The sequence below is a fragment of the Python bivittatus genome, unplaced genomic scaffold (genome assembly GCF_059951505.1).
Source record: "Python bivittatus isolate LINGU-HERP-01145 unplaced genomic scaffold, Pbiv_v1 ctg000680_np1212, whole genome shotgun sequence".
Lineage (NCBI taxonomy): Eukaryota > Metazoa > Chordata > Lepidosauria > Squamata > Pythonidae > Python > Python bivittatus.
Genome location: NW_028277095.1, coordinates 8,204,789 through 8,223,761, shown reverse-complemented (window position 1 = coordinate 8,223,761; position 18,973 = coordinate 8,204,789). Strand labels below are relative to the sequence as shown.

The window sequence follows — 18,973 nt, the reverse complement described above, 5'->3', positions numbered from 1 at the left end:
ATTTTGTCCAGTCTCGTTTGGGTACTTGCTGTCCTGGAACCCTCCCTGCTGCTGATTGGCTCACAAAGACTCACCTTCTAGGATTCTGCGCTTCAGGTTTCTGGACTGCAAACTTCTAGGATTCTGCAGTTGACACTAATCAGGAAATCCGTGAAAATTATGTGAAGTATTGCATTAAATTGCATCTCCTGTAGTTGTGGAGTTCCTTTGCAAAATGTGAATGTTTTTTGCCCATCACTTTCTCCATTTGATTTTTTTTCCCAAGAAAAGAAGGAAATTAGTTATTCTAGGTGACCCTTGCCACCTGCAGGACCAGGGGATTCTCTAAACACTTGGGCCCACTAAGAGTAACTGACAGTAATGTCTCTCAAAAGTATATGTTATTCTTACCTCTTATTTTGTATGTGTGTGGACTCCATCCAGGCTGACAGATCCTATTCCTACAACGGAAACATCCATCACACCACGCCAGAGACCCAAAGCTGGGCAAACGCAACCGAATCCAGGAATTCTGCCCATTCAACCTGCCTTGACTCCCAGGAAGAGGCCTGCAGTCCAGGCCAGTGTCCAGCCACAAGGTGAGAGTCAGAACTGCCTTTATGGGGAACGCCTGAGGGTAGAGCATAGAGAGGCCAGTTTGATCCAATTCTCATTAATTGGACGTGCAGTCATAGAAATATGTGTTCTGTGTACTGTTTAGGGGTGTGCACCAAGTGAACAGAGTGGATTCACAGTGTTCCTTCAGAAAATTTAGACTGTTTCGTGTTGAATGTTCTACCATAGAGAATCAATAGAGGATTCAAAGCAATTTTCCTGTTTTTCACAGAAGTATATGGGTAGAACACTATTCTAAGTGCTACCTACTATTAAATCTACAGAAAAATTGGCCAAGGGGATGATTTTTGTTTTTTATTTTTAATCATTTTTCAGTCAGGCTGCTAAATATTCTCAACTATAGTGTTTAATTGTTTTCACAATTTCAAAACATTTAAATTAATTTAATAATTTTGCAAAATCATTGTCTTGGCCAGGTCCCTTGGCCCATGGTATATTTTGTTCCAAGCTCAGAATAGCTGTAGTGGCTGTTTCAAACAAAGTCCTTTGCTTGAACATTTTGCACACATCTGACTTCTACTGGCATTTGGTGAGGGCTGATACAGAAGTCTAGCTAAATGTGGTATGCTTGAACATACAATGGTCCCCAAGGAAAATGAGGTTTTCATTAGAGTTTTTCTTGATTAGTAGTAGGGTGGGGCTTCTCTTGGGCTGGTTTCCTAACCATTGCTACTTGATGCTGACCTCAGCTACGAACTATTCTGAAGTAGCTGGAAATGCTTAGAGAAAACGGGTTGTAAATGTCCAGAGATTTTTACAGCCAGGACTGGGTACAGCTATGCTTCACAAAAATTAAGGTTGTCTGCCAAGGCAGCCCACATCCCTTATTAAGACAAGCTGTGGGTTTCCCCCCCCAGCCTGTAGGCATGCATGATGTAGCTTTGTCAGCTTTGCCTAATTTCTCTGCCCTTGCCTCTCATGGCCAGAGCAAGGAAGCTGACGCAAGACGCTTCATTCCCACCTCTCCAAATCTGGATCCTTTATCCAGTTCTAAACTCTGAGATCTTAACAGGCATCGCCCCCATGCTTTTAAGAACATCCCTGAACCCCATACAGGTTAGGAACTCTGGTGCTTTCTGGAAAAGGAAAGGAAAGGAAGGAAAGGAAAGGAAAAGGAAAGAGAGTGAATTCTGCACCGCGCCCTCCGTTTGAGGCCTTTTCTGCATCGCTGAAGGATCCACGTTGGATCTGAGCATGACTGTAGACGGCTCGGTGCTCTGCAGCAGATGGGCTCTCTCCCCCATAACACGGGCAGCGTTTCTCCTGTTGCACAGCTGCTTCCATCACCTCCCATTTTGTTGTTTTCTTAAAGGCTGTGCTTCAAAGCCCATGGCTGGGAGGGAAGCCGTTGTGTCAACATCACACTGGGCTGGATGTGACTCTGAAAAATGGGCAGGGTTGCACCACAAGCAGGTCTGGCACCGAAACAGCTCGACCTCATGCGCTTAGTCAGATGAGCACCACCTTCTCGAGCGCTGGGTCACTGCTACCCCGGCCCCTCCAGCCCTGAAAAGATACTTACAGCCCCCAAATTATGCTACAGCAATAGAACTGACAGATTCAGCAGCATCCTACCCAGCCCTAACATGATAGCCTATGAAAATGAAGAAAAAGTCAAAGAGGGCTTAAAAACAATACTGTTCCATTAGCACCCTCCGAGTGAGGGCCCAGCAACGTCCACAGGGGATGGGGGAGCCAAGAGGAGAGACAATGAAAGCAGAGTTACACCACTGCAGTGCACACCCTTCCCCCTTGGTATGTGCATCATGAGGTTGCGCACGTGCTCCAAAGGGCAGGGCAGCAATGTGGTGGCATCGTGCCGCCTTCATCATTTCGACAGAAGCACAAAGCTTCTGCAGGTGCCCGTGTGAGAACTGTAGACTGTCTGGCTGAGAAGTCATGCCATGTGGGCACCCGAGCCCAGGAGGTTCCTCAGTCTTATGTGGGCGGGTTCTGGCCACGCTCACTTAGGTTCCTTCCCCTGTGCAACCCTTCCTAGTCTGCTGTCTTACAACTGCCCCCAAATGTGCAAGATTAGCATAAAGGAACTGCGTCACCTGCGTGCCATTTAACCTGCTGCCCTCCCTGCTCTGTGCTTGCAGCTCCAGCTCCTCTGGCAGGTGGCCAGCCCCCGCTTCCTGCGACGATTCCTCAGCCAAACTCTCTGCCTCAAGCGACTCAGCCCAAGCCACCTGGCGCTGCACAGCCGGGGGCTGCCGCTGCTACCGCACAACCACCGCTTCCTTCGAGCCAGGCCACGCCGCAGCACCAGCTCTTCTTAAAGCAGCCACAGCCACCGGCCTCAGCTCTCTTTTATCAGCAGCCCCCGCAGATGCCACCGCTGCAGGTTCAACAAGTAAGGCTGGGCGATTTCCAGCTCTTCTCTTTGCTTTGTCAGCTGCATCCCGGGATGCAATTGCTTCGGCAGCCAGGAGAGAGTTGAGGAGGCAAAGCGTAGCTGGCATGTCCGTTTGCAGAATCAAAGTCAGCTTTGGACGATCGCAGCCCTGATTACAGGTAGTCCTCGTTTAGAAACTGCCTCGTTTAGCGACTGTCTGCAGTTACGACGGTGATGAAACAGTAATTTTGTGACCCGTCCTCACATTTCCAACCTTCTCAGGTCTGTAAAGGAAAGCAGAAGTAAGATTGTAAGCACAGTCACAGTTTCACTTAGTAACCGGTTTGTTTAACAACCAAGTTGCCAGTCCCAGTTGTCGTCACTAAATGAGGACTACTTGTATATCATGATGGGGAGGGTCATCCAAAGCCACAGTGTGTGTGTGTGTGTGTGTGTGTGTGTGTGTGTGCAGAAACTAGCTTCTCATTTAATCCTGCTCCCCCATCGGATTCCGTTGGTGCAGGAAAATTAAAATCATGTATGTTTTAATCCTCAAGGTCCCCACTTGCATTTGCTTTCTGGCCCTTTTGCAAACAAGTAGGAGGAAGAGAAGGAAGAATGTGGGAGACCAGAGTAGAATGGAAAGCCCATTGGATTCAGTGGGGTTTAATCCCGCCTGCAGCCTCCGTGACCGATGGCTGTCTAACCTCCGTGTGGGCTGGCCCAGTTAGGGGCCCCACCCCCAATCTCTCCAACTCCGCTGGGACCCCCCCTGTTGCATTTTGCCGGCTCTGCACTTGAGCCCGTTTCGGGATGGGTTGCCAGTGCAGGGAGGTGGATGGGAAAAGCGCCTCTCACGCCGCCCAGCTTCGTGTTTTTCGGAAAAGGGCAGGCAGCGATTCAGCCTTTGCTTTGCTCTCCCAGGTCCACGTGATGCCGCAGGCCCCCCAGACGTCCGGGAAACCTCAGTTCCCAGGGGTGCAGCAGGGGACAGTGGCCGCCACACAGGCGCCACCACCGATGCCGAGCTACGTGCAGCAGCAGCAGCAGCAGATGCTGGCCCAGCAAGTCGCCATCCAACCCAAACTTGTCGCAGGGCAGCAGAAGCCCCCAGCACAGCTGCTGCCGCAGCCGCAGGTGCCACCCTTGGTGGCACCAGCAGCCCCCAACCCGGAACACCCGGTAAGGACCAGGTAGACCTTCCCTGCTGTGGGTTTGAAACAGTTGACACCTGTGAACGCGGTGCCGGTGTTCTGTACAACACCCTGGGTGAAACTAGCCAGGGGGGGCTAAATGGCGCTAAGGGGCTAAGCCATGAAGAAGGAAGTCAAACGAAGAATAACTCTAGCCAAGTCTGGCCTGTTGTCTGAGTGCAGCAATTGGTCTTTGACTGGGTATTGTCTGAACGTCGCCAGCAACCGTTCACATGCTTGAATCGGAACTAGATTCCTGACGGTGAAGTCGGCTCTCAGCCCACCTTCTCTAAGGTGGCTGGTCAACCCAGGTCAGTTCTGGAAGCTGCAATACTAACATATCTACAAGGTCCGGGTGTGAAATGTTGCTCCAGCTAGACAAACCCGCGGAACCATTGTCCAAAAGGTCTTAGTATCTCAAATAGCACTGTGTTCAACGTGTAAGAGCTGTGACTCATGTTTATAGGGGGAAAAGGGAATGGCCTTGAAGGACAGTGGGAAGATCTATTTCCAAGACAATGATCAGAGAAGCATGGCTTAAGCCTGTTTCGAGAAACTAAGTTGAGGAAATGACTCAAACCGGCTCCTCCCTAGTTCACACGAAGATAAAGGGAGGAAGAGGGAAGCTCATTCAGGCTTGCAAGATTCTGTTATTAGAGCATTTCCAATAACAGTAGTTTTAGACCTCCATGGCATTGGCTTCTTAGTCTGGTCTACCTTACAGGCTGACGTGTTTCAGTCAGATTGTCTGGGGGAACCGGGCTGCCTGATTGGATGGGAGAGGGTTAGAGTTAGGGTTAGACTCAGCTGACCAGAGTCAAAGACCACCATAACAAATGATGATTCTTTTTCTTCCTTTTTTGATGACCTCTGTGGGAGGAGATGTGAGCGTAGGGTTTGGGGCAGATTTCCTGCTGGGGCAAATGTAGCCGGACAGCAAAGTGTCTCTTTTTAGCTAGTTACGAGCACTGCAGGAGTCTCCACATCAGGAATACAGACTCCATCATGCTACTGTTGGGTTGAAACATTGGAGACCCTGCCTCCAATTGTCCCGCAGCCACGAGTCTCAGTAGATGACCTTTGTGGACTAGCCCAATTACATGGGCAACTTGAGGCAAGGGTGGATAAAGATTTATCAAGATGAGTATTACAGTTCTGCTATTCTGTCCTAACTGCAGCTAAATAATTCACGTGTCTGTTTCATAATTGGCATAAGTCACTGACCTCATAACGTTACTACTTTTAAATACTTGACTCTTATCATTTCAATCACGGACCTATCAACTGACAAAACCTTTTTGGTGAAATGCTTAATTCCAGCTCCCTGCCTTGTGCTGGAAAATGGAGCTGATAAAGCAGCCGCTCTTCTCCTGCTTGGCTTCCCTTCAGCATCGTTGGCCAAGGCAGATTGGGGTGGCTTCCATGTTTGCTTTGGCCTCAGTCCTAGGCTGGGGACGCAAGCGAGCAAGAAGGCCTTCATTTAGCAGAGCAGGCAGGAGCTGCGGCGGTTATGTGGGCAGGATTGTTTGCGACATTCCAAATTACTCAGAAAGAACTGAGGCAGTTTATTCCATATTCGGAATCAAGAATTGAAATTAGTTCAGTTTCGGTGGACAGCTTTAGCTAAAACCTCCTTGCGCTTTACTCTGCGTCAGATAGTTGTATTAAGATACATTTTGTTGGGAGTGCCGTGGTAGGAAGAAGGAGAGGCTTGGGGGAGCAAATGATGCTGAAGGACTCTTGAGCCTTTAAAACGGTGGGGTAGACAAGTAGCTGTGTTTGGAGAAGACACCAAACCATACATTAAACAACAGGCAACTACATATTAGCCTCACATGTGGTATGAACCAGCATTGTAAGGTTGGTTTATGCTTCGTTGTGAACCTTGAACATTTGAATATATTTATTCTGGGATGCATGTCCTGCAAGTACAGCCTGGTGAGTTTCATTCCAACGAGAACCTCTTGAAATGCGTCTGTTCATTCTCCTTCAATCTGGGATTGAACTTGAAGTCTTTGGATTTCCTCCTGGATTCTCCAGCTATTTCTTGGCAGATGCCAAGGGCTGGCTTGCTCCAAAAGCACTGAGAGGCTTGCTCTAGGTCTCTCCTTGGGGTTCATTTAGCTCAGAGGTGGTCAACTTGTGGCCCCAACACCACATGGATTCCCCGGGCCCCTTTTCTACAATCAGTGTCCCCTCTGACCATAGTCATTGAAAACAGGTGGTGGGCTCTCTTGCCTGCCTGTGTGTAATGGGCTGTGAGAATAACCTTGGGAGACAGGAGGAGGGGGAGCCGCAGCCTAGATAACGGCCAGACAAACGATAAGCCCACAGAAGGAAAAGGGGTGTGGGAAGCACCTCAGAAGGGACCCTCCCTAGTTCTCTGGAAAGTAAAGGCAAGGGAGGTGTAATGGTATGTGGGAATGGCCTTGGGAGACAGGAGGGAGAGCTGCAGAGTGGACCACCAGCGTGTAAGAGACAAATGATCCGAACTCTTCTCATCTCACTCCACCATTAACGGCATCTTGACCAGGAGGGAGGCAGCAGGATGCCCCAAACCCTCAGTGGATAAAGCAGGATCCTCTGGGTTGTTTCCTGGGATTCCTAGAGGGAATGAGAGCTGCCCAGGTAACCATCTGGGAAGGCGGGGGTGGGGTGGGGTGGGGGTACTCTTAGGGCTAGCTGTGCTGAAGCCCCCCTAGTTTCCAGGAGCATTTTAGCTCTAGGTGCTTGCTGCTTACGTGCAGAGCTGAGCTTACGAGGATTTGGAGGAGAATTAATTGACAGGTAGATCCCAGTCCTCTTTTTAACCACAGACTTTCCAGCACCCTCACCCCACCAACCCCCCACCCCACCCTATCCTAACAAATCTTCCATTTCATGTCTATAATGTATGCGTTCATCTCCAACAAGTGCTCTTTGCTTAATGAAAACCAGGGCTTTCCCCGCACCAAGAGAAGCAGCTGCGCCCGTACAAAAGGCCTGGAAACCGGCCAGGGATTCCCACTCCCATCTCTGCAGATGCTGGCAAGTGAAATTTCACAGCCTCTGCCCCTCTCCCCACTCCCCTTCCTGCCCCTATAGACCGACTCTTAATTATATGCCCCTGTAATCATTCCCATTTCTTCTCCCTTTCTGAAATGCAGCCTTTCTTGCTCTGCTGCCCAGAGTCGCTTTGCGGGAGATGAGCGGCTGTATAAATGCGACTACTAAAATAAAATAAATAAATACGTTCAAATAAAAGTGGGGAAGAAATGTGCTCCAGCCAAAGCTGGATCTCCCTCGATATCTTTGCGCACACTTTTCCTGCCGCAGCGTGGGGCTTTGAGTCTCGGAAGCCACCTGGTTTCAAGAGCTGGTCTGGGGAGAAGGTCCCTCCCCGCTGCCCCGCGTATTCCTGCCGACAGAAGTAAGACGTGCGAGCGAAGAGATTTCTTCGGCCACCAGTTTTATTAATTACACGGGCATTAGGGCAGAAGGACACCGCCAAGGTCTCCAAGGCTGCGGGTGGCTTCAAAAGCCTTCAATAGAATCCCCCAGAATTCATCCAGAAACAGAAGAGGCACTTAAATGCATGGGCAGTGCTCATATTAACACAATTTAATTTAGAGAGACAGACAGACAGACATATACTGTACCCATTACACTGTTCTGTTTGGGGAGAACAAGATTACACAGAGTGCAGAAAAGGAGTAAGAAAAATTAAGAGAACAAGGCATGAGAAAAAAGGAAGTAATGTATAGTTAAATCAAGTTCACATGAACAGCATTTGTATACCTTTCCATATGTTCTACCAACCATCATTTGCTTCCATGTCCCATCACATCTGTCCATCCATTGCCTTTGATTCTTTCAACTTTCACTTCCCTTTTTTTGAGCATCTCATCAACTCCATCCAGCCGTGACATTTTCACTCTTCTTGCTTCTCTTGACCCGTTCACTTTTCACACACCCACACACAGGCTTATATGTGTACATAAACAAATACGTAACTATAAGTTCTACCGTTCGATTCTCATCCAGTCTCTCTGTGTGAGTAAACCACCTCTATGTACTTCGTCTGTATTGATTGACTCAGTTTTGTATTCATTCCACATTTATTCAATGCCCATTCATTCTTGACACACTCTCTTCTAATTTCACCACATAGACTTCTTAAATAACTTGTTCCCAGTGCAGTCAACTTACTTTTATGTTTCTCCTAATCTATTCCACTTCCATATTAAAAATTGGGCAGAAGCACACTGTTTCGTATTGCCTGAGCTGAGTTGACAAGTGATTTGGAAGTGTGGGGAAAGCATACTGTTATTCTTGTTAGTGTCTTTCCCTCCTTGCAAGATCACATGCCACTTTTTCACCTGCTTGTAACATCTACATGAACGGCCAAGAGAAAGGATCCATCAGTCAGGGATGAGGTGTCATCAATTCTTGAGTCCCCCATATCTTTGGGGCTCTCTTCTCCCAACGGAATCTGCTTGCCCGGTGCGTGCATTTCCGGAGGGGGTGCTTCAGCTGTCCCTACGTACAGACCTCCATGGTAGATGGTCCCGGAGGGCCGGACTGCCTTGACACTCTTGAGGAGTTGCAAACGATCTTGTTTCACTGGCCCTTGGGGATCTGAGTGGCAACTCATGGGCTGCTGCCTCTTCTGTTAGGCTTGAATCACCCAATTTTCATTCTGTTTGCTTTTGTGGCTTTTAATTGAATTTTTATTGGCATTTTTGTGTTGTGTAATACTGGTTTGATGATGTTTTATTGACTGTGAACTGCTTGGAGTCTTGCAGCGGGCCAGTATACAAGTGTTTGTAATAAATCAGTAAATAACTCAGCCAGTTCCTCCATCTCACTTCCATCTTAATACACAATATGTACCTGTGATAGTTTAGCTGAGGCTGGGTAGGGAAATGACACAGGCTGATTCAAAAAGGGGGAAAAAAGTAGTCGATTGGGTTCTGGCTTTTGCTGTGATTAGGAAACAGGCAAGAAAAAGGTGGTATTGTTCAGGCCAAAGAATGAAGCTGGAAAAGTAAATCTTCAAAAAAAGTTGCATTTCCCCTTCTGTCCTAGACTTTCCTTAAGAGCAGTTAGCTCCTTTTTTCACTCTTGTCTTCAGGTTCTTTCCAGTGGGTTTCGAGGAGTGTAGGTGGAGCGATGCATAGAGGAATCTAGAAGGGCATCCACACTTGTGTTTGTCGCTTGGAAAAAAATCCCAAACCCACCGTAAGCATAGCTTTTATTGGACTGACCAAAATTTTACAAAGCGTCGAGGCTTTTGAACGCCTGGACGTTTTGTTCAGAGTGGATGTTGGTTCTGAGACCTTGGAAAGGTTCATAGGAGGTTCATTAAGGTCATTTAAGGAGTCTTCTGCGATGGATGACACGTTTCTTTTGTGGACATGCAGTTAAACTCAGCGGTGCAGGTTGATAACTGTGGGACCTGGATTTAATGGTTCCTTGCCCCCCCTTTTGGAAGACCCATGTATTACTTCACGATGAGGCCACAGGCTACATACGTAAGCACACACAGAGAGGACCATGTTGCCGCTCCTTGCTTGATAATTGCAGGCGTGTTCCTGAAAAGTTACTGCAAACCGGCTGATTGCTGGCCCTGATTGAAAAATGCTGAGTTGGTGCAGTTCTGCAGTCGAAACTCAGATCGTGAATGCAGGTTGCTTCTTCTCCCTCAAGCTTAAACATACAAGCCAGGGAAGAAGAAAAGAATAGGGCATTTTAAATCAAAGATTTTGAAGGCACTTATAACCATGTACAGTATTTGCACCTATTTATATATAGGCTGCCCTGTTGCAGCCTGGCCTGTAGCTGATGCTGGGCCTGGTGGTCAGTCAGGGGCAGTGGTCAAGATGTGGTGGTAGCCATTTAGCTGGTCAACTTTAAAAGGGGACTAGATAAATTCACCTGTCAATGGCTACTCCTGTTGTGCAGAGGTCCTGCTTCTAGGGTTGTGGCTTTTATGTTTTGCGAGAGACGGGGGGCTTCTTTCCACATTCTGTGTATGGATCCCTCATTCGGAATTCCTGCAGCAAATTGGTCCTTATGCACATATCTCCAGTAAGTAGCAGCTTTGAAATATAATATCCAAGGTATGTGCACTTCAGGAGATCCTTTCCCAGGCCTCAAATGGCGTGACTGAAATATAGGTTTTCATGTGATCTCACTGAAATTGTTCCCAGACCCCAGCTTGTGAAAGAACGAGAGCCAAGTTTGTGTGTGCTACAGAAATGAGGACCAGAAATAATGGTCAGAAGTTGCAGCTACCTAGATTTCATTTAAATACAAGGAAAAAATGTCCTGATGGTAAGATCTGTACAACAGTGGAATAGTCTTCTGATGGAGGTTGTGGGTCCTCCATCTCTGGAAGCTTTGAATGAGAGGTCGGATAGATGGCTCTTGAGAATGGCGTAGCTGGTTATCTTGCACATTACAGAGGATTAGAGTAGATGATCCTCAGGATCCCTTCCAACTGCACAATTCTATGATTTGAAGGCATTTTGTAGCCATTGGGGCTCTACAGATGCTACCAGCAGCTCTTAATGCAGCTCTCAAGGAGTGGGATGGGGTTTTTTTTCTGTTTGTGGACACAGAAATGCATTCAGTGTCCACAAGCAGGAAAAAAGACCCCCATCCCACTCCTTGAGAGCTGCATTAAGAGCTGCTGGTAGCATCTGTAGAACCCCAATCATACCTGACTCCTTCCTGGCTTAGAAGGAACATTATGTCAAGTTGGACATTTAGTCTTTTACTACTGTTTTGTTTGTGGGGGGTGTCCATGAATGGGATAGAAATTAGGTTTATCCTATTTAGGTATTACCTTACTGGTGTAGTTTGGCCTCAGTCTCCTACCATATATACAGGGAGGGGTTTTTTGTGTGTATAGCTGTATAGGGGTGTGTGAGCATGCGCACACTCAGAGGTATAGATTGACATTGTACATGCAGGAGGTTATGGAATGACTGAATCATGCACTCAGTAATAAGATCATGCTCTGTGATGCAATCCTGCTCGCTTGCATTTTCATTTCTACATACAATTCTGGTTGACCTGTTGCTTGTAAAGAATTCTCTACTACAGAAGCTTCACAATGGCTTCCATCTGTCCCTCCCTCCCTCCCTCCCTCCCTCCCTCCCTCCCTCCAATCCATCCATCCAACCATCCCTGTTTTCCCCATTTTCTTTTCCTAACAGCAAGCACCTCCACGACAACAAAAGATACCAACCACCCCTCCATCGGCTGTCCAGGGGCAGAAGGTGGGGTCTCTCACACCACCCTCCTCCCCCAAGACTCAGCGAGGTGGGCACAGGAGGATTCTAAGTGATGTGACCCACAGCACTGTCTTTGGAGTCCCAGCCAGCAAATCAACACAACTGCTACAGGCAGCAGCTGCAGAAGCCAGCCTCAATAAGTCCAAGTAAGTTGGAGGGCACTAAGAATAATTGAATGGGAACTTTAAGGACTGTTATAGTAGATGTAAGACCAAGGGAGAATGAAGGAAGTGACAACAGATATTCCAGTCCAGACTTTCTCATATTCCCTTCTGAAGTAGCCACCTTTCCATACTTTTCCAGCTGTCTTCAGCCTGGTATCCTTGAGACATGTTGGGCTATGGATTCCCTAAGTCAACATGGCCATGGAATTCAGTACAGCTAGAGGGAAACTGGTTGATGAAGGCTTCTTTGGGTCTGCAAAGATGTAGGGCTGATCCTGACATTGTGCTAACTGTAACAAGAAGACAGCACAGTAACTATTTTCAAGGAGATAACCCTCATGGCACAGCCTTTGTCTCATCCCCATCCTATTAGGGAGGCAGCCTAATTTCATCCTTAGCTGTCCCAGTTTAAACTATGGTTTTCTGACTTCTCCTGGTCTGGGCTCAGTGCATAAGTACTTCAGGACATCTCATTCATGATCTTGGTGATACTGCTGCCATAGGCTGAGCTCCTATGGCACTGCCCTCCACTGCCAAAAACTGGACAACTGCTTTCCATGGAGGCATGTCCCCATGTAGCGTCTGACCTGCACTTTGCAAAGCACCATTCGGGAATTGCGCAGGATCCTTATAGCTGCAGGTATGCCAATCTTTAGGACGTCTGCTACACCCATTATGAAATCTAACCGATAGACCTGCTTTTAAAAAAAACGCAGCTAATAGATTTAAACCAGGAAAGGGAGGTATTGTTGGTTCTATGTCAAATGAGTGTGCGAAAGGTTTCCTGCTGCTCTGGCTACCAAGACGTTTTGTAGGGCCATGCTTTCTATTGTTTGTATTACTTTGGGAGAGAAGCAGTGTTATTTTGCATACTCCATGAGGTATTTCTGGAGATTTCTGATTATAGCCCCTTGCTATACAGATTTGAGATATTTGGGGTGAAACGTTCTTCCAGTTTTCCCTTGTAGCCCAATTAATTGGAAGATTGGCAAACTTGTCTCCCGGTCTTCTGGAAAAATGGTTGGAGTCCTCTGTCCTAAATTAGTCCAGCTGACAGGTCAGTGGGGTGGAAGGTGGCCTCGATTAAAGCCAGTGGAAATTCTAAGCCACATCACTCTGCAGCCCTCTTCTGCCCTACTTTGGAAGATGGGTTTATTAGTCTTCCAGAAAACTGGTAGATTAGTGTTCAGAAATGGCCCAAGTCGGGTAATCGCTTTGAAGGGCAGGAGGAGGATCACTACCAAGGTGATGTTCAGATAAGAGGGGCTTGAGCCTGGGCCAAGAAAATCCCTTGAGAAAATGTCTCAGAAGAGCCCTCCCTAATTCACATGAAGACAAAGGGAAGGAGGGGGAAGCCCATTCACATTTGCAAGATTCTGTTGTTATATCTTTGCAATAAAAGCAGTCCTGGCCTAGGTTTCTTAGTCTGGTCTACCTTGTAAGGCTGACACTGGCATGCAGCTTCTCCTGACTGGTGACCTCTGCAACTCGAAAGGCGGTTAAAGTCTCCCTCCTGGGCATCCATCTTCACTCATCCAGGCTCTTCAAGGAGAGCAGTCAGTCATGGTTTTTCCTCCTACCTGCTGATGCTGTGTGAGGGGGAAACAAAGGCAGGGGATCTACCCATAAATTTAATCTACCCTTAAATTGTCCTGCAATAACACTGTAAGGAGAGGACCACTCACAGCCATTGCTACCGAGGCAGATAATTTATTTGTTTGCTTGTTTATTACTCGGCTTCTACTCTGCTGCATTTCCAAAGACTCCAAGCAGCTTTCAAGTAGCACCATTAGAGCTCAGCCATCAGGTAGCACAAATGATGCCAAGTCAAGGATTGGGGCAGTGCAGTTAACAAAGCTACGAGGAAGAGCCCAGAGCATGTTATAATAGAGTTCAGATCTGTACAAATTCGGCTGTAGAAATCATGGGGAGGTTTTGTGTCATTCTCAATTTCTTGAACCAACATATCTCACAGCGATGTTGTAAAGATAAAAAGGAACTCTGAGGGGCGGGGGGAGCCATTATCTACATTACCCTGAGCTCATTAGAGAGAAAGGAGGATGAAAACGAAACTCTCTTCCGCCTGACAAAAAATAATGGCGGAGAAAGGAGGATTGCTCCAGGCAGGGTTGTGTGTGTGTGTGTGTGTGTGTGTGTGTGTGTGTGTAGTCTGTGGTTGCTTTGCTTTGCTTTGCTTTGGGTCAAAACCTCCCTTTTTATTGCAGTCACTCCTATGAATAACTGGAGTGTTCTTCTTTCGAGTGCAGGAGGGAGCTCTGAAGACTTCACCAGGCCATCAGGTTTTAATGAGAACCCTATTATACAAAAAGAGTTCAAGGAATTGCCATGGTGGTACCACCATTGACTTGTTATTTTGCCAACTTAAAGACCCAGGCCTCTTTAAGTCCCCCTTCCTTCAACATATATAATAAAAGAGATTTTCTTTAGGTTGTGCTTCAGTGCTTTGTCAAGCTGAAAAGAGCTGAAATGCCAAAAGGTTGATAGATAACAAATGTTCTTTTGTTGTCGGCTGGGAAAACTTAGCACTCTTTGTTTGTGTCCCAAACTAAAAGAATATGTCTGAGGTTACTGAGATATGGAAGTCAACATAACTTCTGTTCCTGGGTTTCCAAATGCACCTCTAGACTGGTGTGGGCAATGGTCAAGTATATATCTCCCCATTGGGGGGAGATGGGTGGTTGAAAAACTTAATAAATAAATAATAAATAAATAAATATAGAACTTGACAGGACTTCAGAGGTCTGTGGTCATACCTCTAGCTGTACCCATAACCCTTGGAATGACTTTGGGAGTGGAGTTCAGTTAACAATAAACCATTGAATCAGCCTTTCTAACTCTTGACTCCTTGGGGTGGCTTTCTCTAGGTCTGCCTCAACTACCCCTTCTGGTTCTCCGAGGACCTCACAGCAAAATGTCTACAACCCACCAGATGTCTCTACCTGGAACCCTTTTGATGATGACAACTTCTCCAAGCTCACAGCAGAGGAGCTGCTGAATAAGGATTTTGCAAAACTAAGTGATGGTTAGTTTGTGTTCGGTGCAGAAACTGGCCAAAGCTGGCTATTTAAAGATGAAAAGCAAAACAAGGCATTTCAGTGGCTCTTAGTAACTGAAAGGTTCACAACAGACAAGCTGATTTTTTTTACTGCCCCAAATTCTGATTTTAGGAATTATGATAGATTATACCAGCCCTTCACCAATCTTATACCCTCTGGTTCCATGGGAACCCAGCTCCCAAATTTTCCAGCCTGCAGCACCAGTGGTCTTCCTCAGGATGGGAGGCACTCTAGAAACTGCCATTAAACTCAAGAGTGCCCAGGTTGGAGAAGGCTGGTTGGGACCAACGATCTGTTTTGCTCTGCATTCTGTTTCTAGATCAGCTTGAAGTGCTTCTGTTGAAAATCCCCTCCATTAGTGGAAAGTCATTTCCATGATATTGAGCTTCTGAAGTTGCTGATTTATATAGTTTCCAGAACTGGATTATTTTAATATATTTAATCAGTTTTGTATAAATAGTCTTATGAAAGGTTTTGCTCTAATGTATTAAGGAACAAATGCAAGCAACTTGCTGGCTGTGGTGTCAGCCTCTGTCCTTGCTTAGATTCCCAATTTATCTGCCAGGTAGGGGGATAAACAAAACCTCATTAGAAATATTTAAGAATGGAAACAGCTAGCCGTGGGTAGCTGCTTGTGACAATTGCTGCTCATTCTCCAGAGAAACATCTTGGAAAGAATCACCACAACATGTGAGAGTTGCCACTGTGCTACACTGCTAGTCATAGTTGAGTCAGAAGCATTATGACATACATCTGTCAAGGATATGTGTCTTCCAGTACAAGTATGGTGTTTCTGGGCAACCTGGTTTAAACCCATGGACCTAGCTTCTGTAATATAAAATAATGGAAGTAAATTCCATCATTGTCAGTATAATCTTTCTTAAGAAATCATTTTGAAGCTCCCCGCCTCCTCAATTATTCTTGACAGGTTTGGTTCTTTGTGTCATATGCCTTATTTCTCCATCCCCTCTGACTGGTTTTGTTTATCTTCAGGAAGCGTCTTATTCTTTCACAAGTGCTTCTTCTGTCTGATCCAAGCATTCTTCATCTTTAGCAGTTCCTGCACCAAACAGAGTTAGACTAGATTACTTTTAAGATCTTTTCCAACTCTGTGATTCCCTCTTGAGCTGGAGGGTAGATAGGTTTGCTTGTAGCCCCTCAAGAGGCTGGTTAACTAGCACTTGCAGTTTGTATAAATCTTGTATCTGGGGAGGAAAAGAAATCTGGTGCATTCTTTGCATTCACAAAAGTAATCCTCTGAGTTTCCATGTTCTTCAGATGGAGAACAAGAAGGAGAAAGAAAACCCTCTGCCTTGACCTCCCCTGCAAACTCCTGTTTGCTCCTTCAGTGTGCTCATTCTCTGGAAACTGGCTACCTTATATATCCCCTGAAGCTCCTTCATCTGGCTCAGCAGGAGGTCGTGCTCCCATCGCATACAATGGGCAATTAGCCGTCAGCAGCAACTTTTAACATTGGTTGTCCCTCCTTGGTTCTTCCTCTCTCCTTTGCTCCTCCCTTTCCTCACTGGAACTCTCACACTAAATTCCTGTTTGTTGTCATGTTCGCTCACTCACTGATCTCCATATAGTTGTAAACAGTCTGCCCCGCTCCCCAAGCTAGTAACACATGTAACATTTAATGACCAGGCCATTTGAATTCTGTCTAGGTAAACCTCCTGAGAAGCTTGACAGTTCAACAGAGAACCTCATCCCAGGTTTTCAGCCTGCACCTTCCACAACACAGTCAGATGCCTTTGGCTCTTCTTCTCTTGCACCCATGTCAGGTATGTTGTGGGGCATAACTGTTGGTTCCATCCAAAAAGAATGGAGAGTTGCCTGGGGTTGATTTGGGTTTGTCAAGCTGAATCTTGCTAAATCAAGCAGAGATTGGAAAACCGATGTGTGAGCAGTGCAGTTCAGGAGCAAACTCAACCTTTAAATTGGAAAGGGGAGAGTATTTTATGGATGGTGTGTCAGATGTCTGGTGGGAATGTCTTCTTCACCTCTGAGATACCTTCAGTGGTTGATTCTTCTCAAAATCATTATGACTATTTAACCTCATAAAATTTGGTTGGGCTTTGAGTAAGACTGGCCAATTCCTGCAGCAGCTGAAGGTTCCTGCTGTCTGCAAACACCACAGTCAGGTTCTGTCTGTGAAAAGGTTGAAAAGGTTCTGCACAAGGCTGAACGTTAATGCTTAGAGTCTTCCTCCATCTGCTCTTTTAAAAGAGGGTGGGAATGCTGTCATCCTCCAGATGTTGCTGATTGATATATTCCAGCATTTCTCACCATTGGCCAGGTCAGGACCACCAGGAGTAAAGTTCAGCATCTCTGGTGTGCCACTTCCACCTCTGCTCTAAAATTTGAACGAATGAAATATTAAACTTCTAGATCTTCAAGGCATCTTGGCTTGCGTTTGCTTTAATTGGTTTTATCTCACCATGCTAAGAAATATGTGAGTTGCAGTCCCATCACATCTGAAAGGTGCCAGCTTGGGGATGGTGGATCTATAGCAAGGGTATTGAATCTGTGGCTCTCCAGATGTTGCTGTACAACTCCCATCAGCCTAAACCAGCCTAGCTAATCATGATGAATAAAATACTAGGAGTTTTTGTTCTGCAGCATTTGGAGGTGCAGAAGGTTGTCCCATCTTGAGCTATACTAAGAAAGTGAAATGATGATGGAATGATCTCCATCACGGGGCTTTTGTAACCTTAAAGATAAACCGTGTGCCAACTTTCAAATCCTTGGAGAAGAATTGTGAAATATGGTTAAGAGGGACTTCATAATCCAGAAGGCTGATATGTCAGCTATATATTCTGCAATATGACAGCTATCTATAAAGTGCTCCAAGTATGGTTACCTTGGAAACAATTTGGAAACTTTAGCTAGTGCAGGATGCAACAGCCTGCTTCTTGAGTGATTGGGTGGCTGGATCCATCCTATTTTGCTTCTATAGAAGTCAGAACTCTGGCTTTTTAAAGCCCTAAACTGCTCGGATGCTGATTATCTTAGGGAAGTCTCCTCCTGTATGTCCCCCCAATCCTGTGTACATTCACCTGCCCTCTGCTCTTGCTTCCTTCTGAGTCCAGTGTACTTGTTATAATGCTGACGACCAAAAAGGCGAGGTTACTGTGACTGGGCATGGGGCTGTCCGTGGGGCACCCTCCGTGCCCTCCATCTCTTTCAGCTCCTTCCTTTCTGTCTTCTTGGTGACAACAGGAATCCACTTTTTCTGTTCCCAGATAGCATTTAATTCCTGATGGTGCTTTCTTTCACCTATTGATTGTGTGTGTTGAGATTATACTGTTCGATAAAGTTATTTTAGCTAATGTACAGAATGTTTCTTTTTGCAGGTATAGTATGTGCACCTACGCCCTCTTTCTCTGTATGTGTGGTGCAGGCTTCTTCTGGCTTCGTATATCAACCCAGGGCTTTATTTGTGTATCTAGAAAATCTAGAAATCTAAAAAAAAAAAAAAAAATCTAGAAAAACACAGTATTCCTGCATTAATCCTTAATGATGTAAAATGTTGAGGTGGGAGAGGGAAGCGGGGTCTTACTTTGCTTCTCTCAGCGATCTAGGTGGGAACTGTAGCTTAAGACATCCAGAGGAAAACCACATTAGAAATGCTGGTTAAACATGACATTGAGCAAACCCAGTTTTATCTCTGGTATCTCTCTACTTTGCTTGACATCTTTTTTTCCGTTCTCAATTCCTTCCTTCCTTCCTTCCTTCCTTCCTTCCTTCCTTCCTTCCTTCCTTCCTTCCTTCCAGTTGAAAAAACAAAAGATATTCTGGATTCCAGCCCTCCACTTCTGGCTGTTCCTGATCCTTTCATTCCTCTTCCACTGTCAGATACACCAGGTAACTATGACTTATATGAACAAGATGAAATAGCAAAAGGCCTTTATGCCCATTAAAATGTGATACCTCTCTACAAGTGGGCACAAATGACAGGGCCTTCTTGGTGGGAGTGTTGGCCTGGCTTTGGAATAGCATTCTTCTCAAGGTTCATCCAGCTTCTTCTTTGCTGGTCAGTAGGGACTGGACTTTTCAGATATGACTTCTGCTGTTTTTAATTTTATAATTGTATCTATATGGCTTTCCATGTACATTTTGACACTGATATGATTTAGGGTTGTTTTAAGTAGTATTGTAATATTTTAACATAGGCTACTTTATTATCCATAATATCATAAGATCTTGGAGAGGGCAACAATAGGTTAACCTCAACACTTCTGATTATAGTATTTAAATATCAACCTTTTTGTCCTTGGCTACTAAAGTAAAAAACAGTTACAAT

General features: G+C 45.9%; 1 protein-coding gene across 11 annotated transcripts in view; it reads left to right on the top strand.

Annotated features, from left to right (window-relative positions):
• AAK1 (AP2 associated kinase 1) overlaps window positions 1-18,973 on the top strand; it is a 108,095-nt gene that overhangs the window by 56,215 nt on the left and 32,907 nt on the right. For 7 of the 11 annotated variants that reach the window (XM_088151976.1, XM_088151981.1, XM_088151977.1 and 4 more), the window contains exons 11-17: window positions 424-578; window positions 2,718-2,971; window positions 3,878-4,135; window positions 11,349-11,572; window positions 14,476-14,633; window positions 16,335-16,451; window positions 18,445-18,534. In XM_088151976.1, the coding sequence (XP_088008102.1) occupies window positions 424-578; window positions 2,718-2,971; window positions 3,878-4,135; window positions 11,349-11,572; window positions 14,476-14,633; window positions 16,335-16,451; window positions 18,445-18,534 (1,256 nt within the window). The remainder of the gene's footprint in view (window positions 1-423; window positions 579-2,717; window positions 2,972-3,877; window positions 4,136-11,348; window positions 11,573-14,475; window positions 14,634-16,334; window positions 16,452-18,444; window positions 18,535-18,973) is intronic. The other 4 variants (XM_088151983.1, XM_088151980.1, XM_088151979.1 and 1 more) reach the window with 1 other exon arrangement.